At 51.2% G+C, this 15,262-nt stretch overlaps 1 protein-coding gene across 4 annotated transcripts in view; it reads left to right on the forward strand.

Annotated features, from left to right (window-relative positions):
- Nucleotides 1-928: 928 nt before the first annotated feature.
- The window catches only part of LOC119957990 (cell wall protein IFF6-like), a 31,811-nt gene continuing 17,477 nt past the window's right edge, over nucleotides 929-15,262 (forward strand). For 2 of the 4 annotated variants that reach the window (XM_038786238.1, XM_038786239.1), the window contains exons 1-3: nucleotides 929-1,434; nucleotides 5,533-5,654; nucleotides 14,013-14,503. In XM_038786238.1, coding sequence (XP_038642166.1) covers nucleotides 1,340-1,434; nucleotides 5,533-5,654; nucleotides 14,013-14,503 — 708 coding nt within the window. In that variant the 5' untranslated portion in view covers nucleotides 929-1,339. Of the gene's footprint in view, nucleotides 1,435-5,532; nucleotides 5,655-7,587; nucleotides 7,833-14,012; nucleotides 14,504-15,262 lie in introns of those variants that run through there. The other 2 variants (XM_038786240.1, XM_038786241.1) reach the window with 2 other exon arrangements.

A 15,262-nucleotide genomic window follows, 5' to 3' on the forward strand; every position in this document is an offset into this window, starting at 1 on the left:
GCGGGTTAGGTGGATTGGCCATGCTAAATTGCCCTTAGTGTCCTTAAAAAGTAAGGTTGGGGGGGGGGGGGGTTGTTGGGTTACGGGTATAGGGTGGATACGTGGGTTTGAGTAGGGTGATCATTGCTCGGCACAACATCGAGGGCCGATGGGCCTGTTCTGTGCTGTACTGTTCTAATTCTAAAAGGTGACACAGAGAGAAGGACAGCGGCAGATCAGAAGCATCACGCCCACCACGTGGCTTAGAACAGACTGGTTAGTTAGACTGAGTTACTATAGCAAGATTAGCAGGAGAGTCGAACTCGTAGAGAACTGTGCTAATGGTTCAATAAATCACATTGAACTTACTTCGAAGTCTGGAGTACCTTTTGGTCAAAGCTGCATCGAGTTGCAGCCTGTGTTATCCCAGAGTACATAACACATCATGGACCATTCAGCCCATCGAGCCTGCTCCACCATTCAATATCACGGCCAATCTTGCGTTTCAACAATTTTCCCACCTACTCCCTATATTCCCCAAGAAATGAAAATCGCTTATTGTCACAAGTAGGCTTCAAATGAAGTTACTGTGAAAAGCCCCTAGTCGCCACATTCCTGCGCCTGTTAAATCTGTCTAACCCCAGCCTTAAATATATTCAACGATGGGGTACCCACACCCCTCTGGGCGAGAGAACTCCAAATTCACAGCCCCTTTGAGTGGAATAATTTCCCCTCAGTCCTTAGCTTGAGATGATGGCCAGGATGTTCCAATATTCCTGTTTTTAAAATAAATTTAAGAGTCCCCAATTTTTTCCCCCGAATTAAGGGGCAATTTAACGTGGCCAATCCACCTATCCACCTTTTTTGGGTTGTGGGGGTGAGACCCACGCAGACACTGGGAGAACGTGCAAACTCCACATGGACAGTGACCCAGAGCCGGGATCGAACCTGGGACCTCGGCGCCGTGAGGCAGCAGTGCTAACCACTGGGGCAACATGGTGCCTCCGTTCCAGCCATTCCTGCCAGTGGGATCTTCAGCTCTCGCCGACAGCCGACGGTTAGCAGCCCTCCTGAGGTAGAACATTCCTCCCTCCGCGGATCCGGGTTTTCCAGGATCGGTCGCTGGAAGGTAGAAAAAAAGAGCTTTGTTAATATAAATCACAGATTCCCCCAGTGCCGAGGTGTCCCATCACCTTGGGCAGCCCTGTCAGGGGTCAATGAGCAAAATAGGAATCCCAGAGGCCTAACCAAGTGAAGAAATAGACCCACTTCCATGCGATTTAACATTAATTTAGCTCTCTTCATGCATCTCCTATTCAGAGGGAGGAATGCTCTGCCTGGCCAATAACAGCAGGATTGGATGTTGGACATTTCGGCAACCATAAACAATCCTGCCTCCCAGGAGTCTATAAAAAACTCAGATCAGCAGCCGTTTGTAACACACCATGGCTTTAGGTAAGATGATAAATGAAGTGTTCAACATGCTGCCTTGGAGAATATTTTAAAGTGGATATTGCAATATTCGAAGCTTAATTTCAAATTACATTGGAGCGTGGTTTTAAGTTGCAATAATGTATGCAGTGTGGGTTTAAATTACAATAATTTAATGCAGTGTGGGTTTAAATTACAATAATTTAATGCAGTGTGGGTTTAAATTTCAATAATTTAATGCAGTGTGGGTTCAAATTACAATAATTTAATGCAGTGTGGGTTTAAATTTCAATAATTTAATGCAGAATGGGTTTAAATTACAATAATTTAATGCAGTGTGGGTTTAAATTGCAATAATTTAATGCAGAGTGGGTTTAAATTACAATTATTTAAAACAAAGTGGGTTTAAATTACAATAATTTAATACAGTGTGGGTTTAAATTACAATAATTTAATACAGTGTGGTTTTAAATTACAATAATTTAATACAGAGTGGGTTTAAATTACAATAATTTAATGCAGTGTGGGTTTAAATTACAATAATTTAATGCAGTGTGGGTTTAAATTACAATAATTTAATGCAGTGTGGGTTTAAATTACAATAATTTAATGCAGAGTGGGTTTAAATTACAATAATTTAATACAGAGTGGGTTTAAATTACAATAATTTAATGCAGTGTGGGTTTAAATTACAATAATTTAATACAGTGTGGGTTTAAATTAAAATAATTTAATACAGTGTGGGTTTAAATTACAATAATTTAATGCAGTGTGGGTTTAAATTAAAATAATTTAATACAGTGTGGGTTTAAATTACAATAATTTAATACAGTGTTGGTTTAAATTAAAAAATTTAATGCAGTGTAGGTTTAAATTACAATAAGACTGGGTTTAAATTACAATAATTTAATGCAGTGTGGGTTTAAATTACAATAATTTAAAACAGTGTGGGTTTAAATTACAATAATTTAATGCAGAGTGGGTTTAAATTACAATAAGACAGTGTGGGTTTAAATTACAATAATTTCATGCAGAGTGGGTTTAAATTACAATAATTTAATGCAGTGTGGGTTTAAATTACAATAATTTCATGCAGAGTGGGTTTAAATTACAATATTTTTAAAATTACAATAATTTAATGCAGTGTGGGTTTAAATTTCAATAATTTCATGCAGTGTGGGTTTAAATTACAATAATTTCATGCAGAGTGGGTTTAAATTACAATATTTTTAAAATTACAATAATTTAATGCAGTGTGGGTTTAAATTACAATAATTTAAAACAGTGTGGTTTTAATGACAATAATTTACTGCAGTGTGGGTTTAAATTACAATAATTTACTGCAGTGTGGGTTTAAATTACAATAATTTAATGCAGAGTGGGTTTAAATTACAATAATTTAATGCAGAATGGGTTTAAATTACAATAATTTAATGCAGTGTGGGTTTAAATTACAATAATTTAATGCAGAGTGGGTTTAAATTACAATAATTTAATACAGAGTGGGTTTAAATTACAATAAGACAGTGTGGGTTTAAATTACAATAATTTCATGCAGAGTGGGTTTAAATTACAATATTTTTAAAATTACAATAATTTAATGCAGTGTGGGTTTAAATTATAATAATGTAATACAGAGTGGGTTTAAATAACAATAATTTAATACAGTGTGGGTTTAAATTACAATAATTTAATGCAGTGTGGGTTTAAATTACAATAAATTAATGCAGAGTGGGGTTAAATTACAATAATTTAATGCAGAGTGGGTTTAAATAACAATAATTTAATACAGTGTGGGTTTAAATTACAATAAATTAATGCAGAGTGGGTTTAAATTACAATAATTTAATGCAGAGTGGGTTTAAATTACAATAATTTAATGCAGTGTGGGTTTAAATTACAATAATTTAATACAGAGTGGGTTTAAATTACAATAAGACAGTGTGGGTTTAAATTACAATAATTTCATGCAGTGTGGGTTTAAATTACAATATTTTTAAAATTACAATATTTTAATAGAGTGGGTTTAAATTACAATAATTTAATACAGTGTGGGTTTAAATTACAATAATTTAATGCAGTGTGGGTTTAAATAACAATAATTTAATACAGTGTGGGTTTAAATTACAATAATTTAATGCAGTGTGGGTTTAAATTACAATAAATTAATACAGTGTGGGTTTAAATAACAATACTGTACATGAACCTCCTGTTTGTTTGCATCTTGCCCCTTGGGTCTGAGCTCACCATTGAGACCGGAGTTATACTGTGGGCTGTTATCTGAATGATTTCTAGTGAGCACATCGATCTTTCATGTTCTCAAAGCACTTCAAACTGAGAAAACTTTTAAGGAATCACCAATGGATGGTGTGAAATAAAAATGGAAAATTCTGGAAAATTGGTGGCAAGATACCTCAGTTGCCTCACTACGCCAGGGTCCCGGGTTCAATTCCAGCCTCGGTTTAGTTCTGTGCAGGTTAGGTGGATTGGCCGTGATAAATTGGGGGTTGCAGCACATGGCGAGGAACGCCCCGCCAATCTGCCCCATCAGAGCGGCACTTACCTCACGTCCTGCATTGACGAGCTCATCGGTGTGGGAAGAGATCGGGGCGCCATTTGTCAATGCCATGCCAATCTCCCAACCATCGTCCGAACACCCGACTGTGGCCCCACACCCTGCCACTACCCCAACGTACCCCCTCACCCCTTAAGGGAAGGACAATCCCTGGCACGGGCAACCTGCCAGGCATCCTGCCCCTGCTGGTGCCAGGTGCCAATGCGAATGCCAGGGTGCCATCCTGGCTAGAGCCCGATCACGGGGGCTTCCAGTGGCCTGGAGATCCACCCCCCCCCCCCCACCCCCACCACCACCCACCCCCACCACCACCCAGGTGCCTGGCCCACATCTACCAGTGCTAAATGGTGCCCGGCGACGTCTGGCAGGCATGGGTGATCATTCCGGGCTTCGGGAGAATGGCGCGCAGACATATTTGATTGCGCCATAAATATGTTAATCTGGATCTCGCCCCAACGAGGGCGAGATCTGCATCTCGAGACCTCGTTAGCTCCCGCCATGTATTCCGAGCGCCGCAAATCCTCTCGCGGGATTTAATGGCCTTGGCGTGTCGTTCGAGTGGGGGGGGGGGGGGGGGGGGCGGCGAGGCCATTCTATCGCAATAATGTTTTCCGAAAACTTCTATTTCCAACCAAACTGGGTAACTTCACGTTCTATTCCCATTGCCGTCCTCTTGTATGCCCTGCCTGAATGTGAGGAGATTTAATAGTAACTTTCAGAAGAACATCGGTTAAAGTTTGAATCAATAGCTGGGACGAGGGGAACCGGGATTAATTGTTCATTAGCTCGGCCAAAGAGCCATTACTGAATGGTCTATCGATCCACCATTCATAGAATGTACAGTGCAAAGGAGGCCATTCGGCCCATCGGGTCTGCACTGGCCCTTACAAATAGCACCCGACTGAAGCCCACATATCTACCCTATTCCCGTAACCCAGTAACCCCCCACTTAACATTTTTTGGACACCAAGGGCAATTTAGCACGGCCAATCCACCCAACCCGCACATCTTTTTTTTTTAAAGATTTGGAGTACCCAATTATTTTTTTTTCCAATTAAAGGGCAATTTAGCATGAGCAATCCACCTAAACTGCACATTTTTGGGTTGTGGGGGTGAAACCCACGCAGACGTGGGGAGAATGTGCAAACCCCACACGGACAGTGACACAGGGCCGGGATTCGAACCCAGGTCCTCAGCACCGCAGTCCCAGTGCTATCCACTGTGCCACATGCCGCCCATTAACCCGCACGTCTTTGGACTGTGGGAGGAAACCGGAGCACCCGGAGGAAGCCCACGCAGAGACGGGGAGAGCGTGCAGACTCCGCACAGACAGTGACCCAGCGGGGAATCGAACCTGGGACCCTGGCACTGTGAAGCAATTGAGCTAACCACTATGCTACCGTCCTGCATAGTGGGTAATCTGCTGAAATTAGCTCCAGCCCCTGTGGATTGGGGGGGGAGGGGAATGAGCGACAAGGCCCCTCTTTCCCAGTGCTAACCACTGTGCCCCCCCCCCCCCCCCCCCCCCCCCCCCCGCCTTGTTACAGACACTGGATCATGGCTATGTGGAAGGTGCCTTCACTCCCGAGGGCTGTCCGGCCAGCTTGCATCAGCTGTGGAACTCTGACACTCGTCTCAACCCTCTCTTGGACTGGAGTCATATTTAGAGGTGACAGGGTGTGACTGCACAAAATTCTGGCCGGTGTTATGCTGTTCAAAAAAAAACACGTTATTTTGCTGACGCCTTTTGTTTTTAAACCCTTGGATTGTGGCTGGGCCACTATGGACAGGTGTCACACATAATTCCCGCTTATCTATTGCAGAATTTCTGTGCTTGCTGTCAAACAGGTTTCTGATGTGGCTGAACATTCTGGTTGAAAACCAGTTACAATTTATGGCTGTATGCCACATACCTGGATCAATTGATTCAATCAGAACACCACCCTGAGTTTAAGGAGAGGGAAGGAATAAAGAGATGTAGTGAAGTGACTCGTCACGAACGAGCTAAGCAAGCTTCGAACAGAATGAGTAAATTTAATTATGTACAGAATATATCCCGGCCTTTTGGCCCAGATATGGGCAGCACGGTAGCATTGTGGGTAGCACAGTTGCTTCACAGCTCCAGGGTCCCAGGTTCGATTCCCGGCTGGGTCACTGTCTGTACGGAGTCTGCACATCCTCCCCGTGTGTGTGCGTGGGTTTCCTCCGGGTGCTCCGGTTGCCTCCCACAGTCCAAGGATGTGCAGGTTAAGTGGATTGGCCGTGATAAATTGCCCTTAGTGTCCAAAATTGCCCTTAGTGTTGGGTGGGGTTACTGGGTTATGGGGATAGGGTGGAGGTGTTGACCTTGGGTAGGGTGCTCTTTCCAAGAGCCGGCGCTAACTCGATGGGCCGAAAGGCCTCCTTCTGCACTGTAAATTCTATGATAATCAAGAGTCCGATCAGGCCCAAGATGAGGTGCAACGTCGTTTGGATTTTGGATCTCTCTGGTGGCGACCTTGGGTGGGATTCTCCAGCAGTGTTTCCCCCCACCCGTGCATTTCCAGGCGGCGTGGGGGGGGGGGGGGGGGGGGGGGGGGGCTTCAATGGAAAGTCCCATTGGTGAGCGGCGGGAATCGAGAATCCCCCGCGCCAAAATTCCCCGTCCTCGCTGGTCGCGGGGCGGACGCACAACGGGGAATCCCAGCCTGTGAATTGGATTCCATTGGAATTGGGGTTTGGTGCACGCAATGAGGTGGGTTAAGGGCTTGTCCTGCCCACTCTGCGCACTGGCTTTGTAACTTTAAGAATGGATTTTTAAAAAAATGTTTAAATTCAAAAAATATTCCAAGATCCTTTTATAAAAGATTAATTTACGGGATGCAGGTTTCGCTGGCATTTATTACCCATCCCTAGTTGCCCTTCAGAAGGTGATGGTGAGCTGCCGCCTTGAACCGCTGCAGTCCATGTGGTGTAGGTACGTCCACATTGATCTGTTGTCTGTTTCTGATCTGTACTTTGAACAAAGAAAAGTACAGCACCAGAACAGGCCCTTCGGCCCTCCAAGCCTGTGCCGACCATGCTGCCCGTCTAAACTAAAATCTTCTACATTTCCGGGGTCCGTATCCCTCTATTCCCATCCTATTCATGTATTTGTCTACATTTCCGGGGTCCGTATCCCTCTATTCCCATTCTATTCATGTATTTGTCAAGACGCCTCTTAAACGTCACTATCGTATCTGCTTCCAATACATCCTCCGGCAGCGAGTTCCAGGCACCCACTACCCTCTGATAGTCAGAAGCTTTTTCCCAGGGTAGAGGGGTCAATTACTAGGGGGCATCGGTTTAAGGGGCAAGGTTTAGAGGAGATGTACGAGGCAGGTTTTTTTTACACAGAGTTGTCCTCACGCCAGCCCAGCAGGATGTCCGCGCGTGTACTGAAATCCTGTTGTAATTAACGCCAACAAGCCAGTTGCCATGCTAATATCGTTACACCCGTGTGCTCGCGTTCCAGTTCCTGTTACAAGCCCAAGTCTCTCTCAACATTGACATGTTTGCACCATTTAAAAAAAAAACAATTTGTGCTTTTCTCACCCTATCAGCAGAGGGAATAATCTCCTGTTCTCCCACGTCCGCTCTGTCACGCACTCTCGCACTCATCAAACCTGTCCAAATCCCAGTGCATCAGAGTTCCCACCGAGCTTTGTGCCGTCGGCAAACTCGGACACATTTCTTCATGAGTGCTGTAATTAAGGTGTCACTCGGTGCCTCGGAAGCTGCCCAGGGACATTCGGCACAGTATCTGAGCTGATCTCGTACCGAGGGGGGGGGGGGGGTCACAGTTCAGAGGAGACATAAAAGATCCCAGGTAAACTCGGACGAGCTCGGAAAATGTGGGTCAGTCAGTCCGGATTGTAACTGACTGCGTTGCCTTTCTGATTTTTCCTTCCTTAAATCTAACCCTTTCCACAGGAACCGGTTCCTCTGGGTTTACCCGCAGCGGACTTTATTTTCGGTGGCACAGTGGTTAGCACTGCGGCCTCACAGCGCCAGGGAACCGGGTTCGATTCCGGCCTCGGGTCACTGTGTGTGTGTGTGTAGTCTGCACGTACTCCCCGTGTCTGCGTGGGTTTCCTCCGGGCGCTCCGGTTTCCTCCCACAGTCCAAAGATGTGCAGGTCAGACGAGGTTACAGGGATAAGATTGGGCCGAGGTAGGCTGCTCTTTCAGCGAGTCGGTGTTGACTGGATGGGCCGAATGGCCTCCTTCTCCACTGTGGTGATTCTACGGTAGCCGTGGTAATGTTACTGGAATGGATCCATCGCCCAGACTAATGTTCGGGCAACAGGAACTACATCTCTCTGTGTGGCAGATGTGGGAGGAATTGGAATTCCGTCTGGGATAAAATACTAATGTTTGTTTTCCTCTTACCCTTTGACGGGGGGGGGGGGGGAAATCTGCCATCTTGATCTGTGTCCAGACGGACCCACGTCAATACGGTTGACGTTCCCCGCCAGTGGCTGAGTAACCCATTGGCCTGTGTCAAACCACACAGCACCCTGGGTGTATGGATGCCACAGGCACAGCAGCGGGTCGAGGGGGCGCCTCACCGGCATCTTCCGAAGGGGAAATTAGGAATGGGCAGACCTCACTCCCAAGAAGGAAAGTCATTCATTTAAAACATACCTGGATCTGCAGCTGAAGTGCTGGAACCTGGCAGGTTCCTGGCCAGGGGCTGGAAAACGGGATAAAAAGGAGCGGCTCGGTTATAGTTTCTCTTTTGTGGCCGATGCTGGCTGAATGGCCTCTTTCGCCACCACAGCTTTTCTACAATTCAATGGACAATAAAACACTTCCTTTAATGTTCTCCACAGTATGAAGAGGAACATCTGCTTGTCTTCTCTCTCCTTGTTTGTATTTATATAAATTAGCAATATGTGACGTATAGTTTTCATCGCAACTCTGGTTTAGTGATTAGGGCAGGGCCAGGAGGGCGTCCCGGAGCCGGAGGGCGGCCCGGAGCCGGAGGGGCGTCCCGGAGTGGGAAGGCGGCCCGGAGCCGGAGGGCGGCCCGGAGCCGGAGGGCGGCCCGGAGCCGGAGGGCATCCCGGAGCGGGAAGGCGGCCCGGAGCGGGAGGGCGGCCCGGAGCCGGAGGGCGGCCCGGAGCGGGAAGGCGGCCCGGAGCCTGAGGGCGGCCCGGAGCCGGAGGGCGGCCCGGAGCCGGAGGGCGTCCCGGAGCGGGAGGGCGGCGTCCCGGAGCGGGAGGGCGGCGTCCCGGAGCGGGAGGGCGGCGTCCCGGAGCGGGAGGGCGGCGTCCTGGAGCCGGAGGGCGGGGCGGCGGCCCGGAGCCGGAGGGGGGCGGCCCGGAGCCGGAGGGCGGCCCGGAGCCGGAGGGCGGGGTGGCGGCCCGTAGCCGGAGGGCGGCCCGGAGCGGGAGGGCGGCGGCCCGGAGCCGGAGGGGGGCCCGGAGCCGGAGGGGGGCCCGGAGCGGGGCGGCGGGCCCGGAGCGGGAGGGCGGCCCGGAGCGGGAAGGCGGCCCGGAGCGGGAAGGCGGCCCGGAGCCGGAGGGCGTCCCGGAGCCGGAGGGCGGCGGCCCGGAGCCGGAGGGCGGCCCGGAGCGGGGCGGTGGCCCGGAGCCGGAGGGGGGCCCGGAGCCGGAGGGGGGCCCGGAGCCGGAGGGGGGCCCGGAGCCGGAGGGGGGCCCGGAGCGGGGCGGCGGCCCGGAGCGGGAAGGCGGCCCGGAGCGGGAAGGCGGCCCGGAGCCGGAGGGCGTCCCGGAGCCGGAGGGCGGCGGCCCGGAGCCGGACGGCGGCCCGGAGCCGGAGGGCGGCCCGGAGCCGGAGGGCGGTGGCCCGGAGCCGGAGGGCGGCGGCCCGGAGCCGGAGGGCGGCGGCCCGGAGCCGGAGGGCGGCCCGGAGCCGGAGGGCGGCCCGGAGCCGGAGGGCGGCCCGGAGCCGGGGGGCGGCGGCCCGGAGCCGGAGGGCGGCCCGGAGCGGGGAAGGCGGCCCGGAGCGGGAAGGCGGCGGCCCGGAGCCGGAGGGCGGCCCGGAGCGGGAAGGCGGCCCGGAGCCGGAGGGCGTCCCGGAGCCGGAGGGCGGCGGCCCGGAGCCGGAGGGCGGCCCGGAGCAGGAGGGCGTCCCGGAGCCGGAGGGCGGCGGCCCGGAGCCGGAGGGCGGCCCGGAGCGGGGCGGTGGCCCGGAGCGGGAAGGCGGCCCGGAGCCGGAGGGCGTCCGGAGCCGGAGGGCGGCGGCCCGGAGCCGGAGGGCGGCCCGGAGCAGGAGGGCGTCCCGGAGCCGGAGGGCGGCGGCCCGGAGCCGGAGGGCGGCCCGGAGCGGGGCGGTGGCCCGGAGCCGGAGGGCGGCCCGGAGCCGGAGGGCGGCCCGGAGCCGGAGGGCGGCCCGGAGCCGGAGGGCGGCCCGGAGCAGGAGGGCGTCCCGGAGCCGGAGGGCGGCGGCCCGGAGCCGGGGGGCGGCGGCCCGGAGCCGGAGGGCGGCCCGGAGCGGGGCGGCGGCCCGGAGCCGGAGGGTGTCCCGGAACCGGAGGGTGGCCCGGAGCGGGGCGGCGGCCCGGAGCGGGGCGGCGGCCCGGAGCGGGAGGGCGGCCCGGAGCGGGAGGGTGGCCCGGAGCCGGAGGGCGTCCCGGAGCCGGAGGGTGGCCCGGAGCGGGGCGGCGGCCCGGAGCGGGGCGGCGGCCCGGAGCGGGAGGGCGGCCCGGAGCGGGAGGGTGGCCCAGAGCCGGAGGGTGGCCCGGAGCGGGGCGGCGGCCCGGAGCGGGAGGGCGGCCCGGAGCGGGACCAGGTTTACCTAAAAATGAGGTCCATCCTAATCTGCTTCATCAATGACCTTCCATCCATCATAAGGTCAGATGTGGAGATGTTCGTTGATGACTGCACAATATTCAGCATCATTCGCGACTCCTCAGATAATGAAGCCATCCATGTCCAAATGCAGCAAGACTTGGGCGGCACGGCCGCACAGTGGTTAGCACTGTTGCTTCACACCACCAGGGTCCCGGCTGCAAATTCCAGCTCGGGTCACTGCCCGTGCAGAGTCTGCACCTTCTCTCCATGTCTGCGTGGGTTTCCTCCGGATGCTCCGGTTTCCTCGAAGTCCCGAAAGACGTGCAGTTAGGTAATTTGGACATTCTGAATTCTCCCTCTGTGTACCCGAACAGGTGCCGGAATGTGGCGACTAGGGGATTTTCACAGTAACTTCATTGCAGTGTTAATGTAAGCCTTCTTGTGACACTAATAAAGATTATCATTATTACCTGGATGATATCCAGGCGTGGGTTGACAAGTGGCAAATAATATTCACATCACAGAAGTACCAGACAATGACCATTTCCAAGAAGCAAAAATCCAACCATTGTTCCTTGAGATTCAATGGCATTACCATCGCTGAACCCTCCACAATCAATATCCTGGGGGTTACCATTGACCAGAAACTGAACTGGGCCGAGTCATATAGCTAGTGGCTACAAGAACAGGTCAGAGGTTGGCATTCCAACTCCTGTCCCCAAGGCACAAGCCAGGAGTGTGATGGAATGCTCTCCACTTGCCTGGATGAGTGCAGCTCCAACAACACTCGAGAAGCTCAACGCCACCCAGGATGAAGCAGCCCCGCTTGATTGGCACCCCGTCCACCACCTTAAACATTTACTCCATCCACCACCTACAAATAGTGGCAGCCGTGTGTACCATCTACAAGATGCACTACAGCAACTCACCAAGGCTCCTTAGACAGCACCTTCCAAACCCTTGATCTCTACCAGCTGGGACAAGGGCACCAGATGCCTGGGAACCCCACCGCATGCAAGTTCTCCTCCAAGTCACACTGACTTGGAAATATATCGGCCGTTCCTTCACTGTCGCTGGGGCAACATCCTGGAACTCCCTCCCTAACAGCACAGTGGGTGCACCTACACCTCAGGGAGTGCAGCAGTTCAAGAAGGCAGCTCACCACCACCTTCTCAAAGGGCAAATAAGGCTGGGCAACACATGTTGGCCTGGCCAATTACACCCACATCCCAAGAATGAATTAAGAAACTTCCTGTGTCACTCAAAGGGACGATGGTCAGCAACCAAGAGGAAGCTGCCCCAGTACCTGAGTGAGAAACCTTACCGTAGGATTGCAAGGAAGTGATGGAGATGATTGATGAGTGTAGGGCGGTGGATGCTGTTTACATGGACTTCAGTAAGAACTTTGACAAGGTCCCTCAGGGCAGACTGGTACAAAAGGTGAAGTCACACGGGATCGGGTGAGCTGGCAAGATGGATACAGAACTGGCTAGGTCATTGAAGGCAGAGAGTAGCAATGGAAGGGTGCTTTTCTGATTGGAGGGCTGTGAGTAGTGGTGTTCCGCAGGGATCAGTGCTGGGACCTTTGCTGTTTGTAGTATATATAAATGATTTGGAGGAAAATGTAACTGGTCTGATTAGTAAGTTTGTCGATGACACAAAGGTTGGTGGAATTGCGGATAGCAATGAGGACTGTCAGAGGATACAGCAGGATTTAGATTGGTTGGAGACTGGGGCAGCACGGTAGCACAGTGGTTAGCACTGTTGCTTCACAGCTCCAGGGTCCCAGGTTTGATTCCCGGCTTGGGGAGTCTCTCCCTATGTCTGCATTGGTTTCCTCCGGGTGCTCCGGTTTCCTCCCACAAGCCCTGAAAGATGTGCTGTTAGGTGAATTGGACACTCTGAATTCTCCCTCCGTATACCCGAACAGGTGCCAGAATGTGGCGACTAGGGGCTTTTCACAGTAACTTCATTGCAGTGTTTATGAGCAATTAACAATTGTGACAATAATAAAGATTATTATTATTATTGAGAGAGATGGCAGATGGAGTTTAATCCGGACAAATGTGAGGTGATGCATTTTGGAAGGTCTGATACAGGTGGGAAATATACAGTAAATGGCAGAACTCTTAATAGTATTGACAGGCAGAGTGAAAAAAAGTGAAAATCGCTTATTGTCACGAGTAGGCTTCAATGAAGTTACCGTGAAAAGCCCCTAGTCGCCACATTCCGGCGCCTGTTCGGGGAGGCTGGTACGGGAATTGAACCGTGCTGTTGGCCTACTTGGTCTGCTTTAAAAGCCAGCGATTTAGCCCAGTGTGCTAAACCAGCCCCTTAGGGATCACCAGAGGGATCTGGGTGTACAGGCTCACAGTCACTGAAAGGGGCAACACAGGTGGAGAAGGTAGTCAAGAAGGCTTACGGCATGCTTGCCTTCATTGGCCGGGGCATTGAGTATAAAAATTGGCAAGTCATGTTGCAGCTGTATAAAGCCTTAGTTAGGCCATACTTGGAATGTAGTGTTCCATTCTGGTCGCCACACTTCCAGAAGGATGTGGAGGCTTTAGAGAGGGTACAGAAGAGATTTACCAGGATGTTGCCCGGTATGGAGGGCATTAGCTAAGGGGTGGGGTTAGATAAACTCGGTTTGTTCTCACTGGAACGACGGAGGTTGAGGGGTGATTATAAGTGGCATGGACAGAGTGGATAGTCAGAAGTTTTTTCCCAGGGTGGAAGAGTCAATTACCAGTGGACATAGGTTTAAGGTGCGAGGGGCAAGGTTTAGAGGAGATGTGGGAGAGAAGTTTTTTTACACAGAGGGTAGTGGGTGCCTGGAACTCGCTGCCGGAGGAGGTGGTGGAAGCAGGGACGATAGTGACATTTAAGGGGCGTCTTGACAAATACATGAATAGGATGGGAATAGAGGGATACGGACCCCGGAGGTGTAGAAGGTTAGACGGGCAGCATGGTCGGCGCAGGCTTGGAGGGCCGAAGGGCCTGTTCCTGTGCTGTGCTTTCCTTTGTAATAATCACAATTCCTTTTTAAACAAAGAGCCTAACCAGAAGGCAGGTCTGAATGCAACTTTGAACAAAAAGCTCTCATTATAATGTATCCTGCAAACCCCCCCACTCCCCCCGACTGGTTGCCGAATATTGCTTTGCCAAATGTACAGACTCCACTGCACATCACAGGGTTGAATATTCAGTAATGTGTTTCAATCCTAAAATAATATTCTTGATTGCAATCAGATGGTGGCAAGATCTCTGTGAAAGGGCGTGACGCTGCCAAACACACGTACAATGACGATCGCAACAGCGGCGATACCAGGGAGGTCACAATGATGCAGGGTGATGCTAAAGAAAGTGCCAACGATGCCAAAGGGAGTGCCAACGATGGCATGGTGATCAATGCTGACAAAGGGAGTGCCAACAATGGCAAGGTGAACAATGATGGCAAAGCGAGTGCCAATGATGGCAAGGTGAACAAGAAAGGCAAAGCGAGTGCCAACGATGGCACGGTGATCAATGCTGGCAAAGCGAGTGCCAACGATGGCACAGTGATCAATGATGGCAAAGCGAGTGCCAACGATGGCACGGTGATCAATGATGGCAAAGGGAGTGCCAATGATGGCAAGGTGATCAATGATGGCAATGGGCGAGCCAATGATGGCAAGGTGATCAATGATGGCAACGGGAGTGCCAATGATGCCAAAGACAAGTGCAGCAAGAGACTTAAAAAGGTAAATGATGTCTTGTTATATTTGTATTTATGTTCCCTGCCCTCCTTCACCCATCAATGAAGGCCAAGTAGTTGCCAGCAGGTTTGCGAATTCGCTCTCTCATCCCCTGCCCAAATGCCCACTTTTCAATCGTGTGTTCATTAGCGAGCGTTCACCCGTCAATCAAACATGGCTCAGCCCAGACTGATCCTCATTCACGTCCACCCACCCAGTGGTGCAGGAATATAGGACAGGACAGGGGCTAATCGTATCTCCCCTCCACCCATTTCTTGCAATGCTACGCTAAAATTCTATCTTGCCCATTGTAAACCTGTGTTTTTTGTAACTACACTGTTATTTGCCATCAGCCCTTGTTTGATGGTGTTTCGGTTTCCTCTCAATGTTCAAAGATTTGCCTCAAAGAGATCAAATACCTCACTGTCAGTGTACAGTTTGCGTGCTCACTGCGAGTATACAGTGCCAGTGCTCACTGAGTATACCGTGCCAATGCTCGCTGCAAGTGTACAGTGCCAGTGCTCAGTGAGTACACAGTGCCAGTGCTCAGAGTATACAGTGCCAATGCTCACTGCGAGTATACAGTGTGTGCTCACTGCGAGTATACAGTGCCAGTGCTCACTGAGTATACAGTGCCAGTGCTCACTGAGTATACAGTGCCAGTGCTCACTGAGTATACAGTGCCAGTGCTCACTGAGTATACAGTGTGCGTGCTCGCTGCAAGTATACAGTGCCAGTGCTCAGTGAGTACACAGTGCCAGTGCT

Source organism: Scyliorhinus canicula, chromosome 27 (genome assembly GCF_902713615.1).
Source record: "Scyliorhinus canicula chromosome 27, sScyCan1.1, whole genome shotgun sequence".
NCBI classification, from domain to species: Eukaryota; Metazoa; Chordata; class Chondrichthyes; order Carcharhiniformes; family Scyliorhinidae; genus Scyliorhinus; species Scyliorhinus canicula.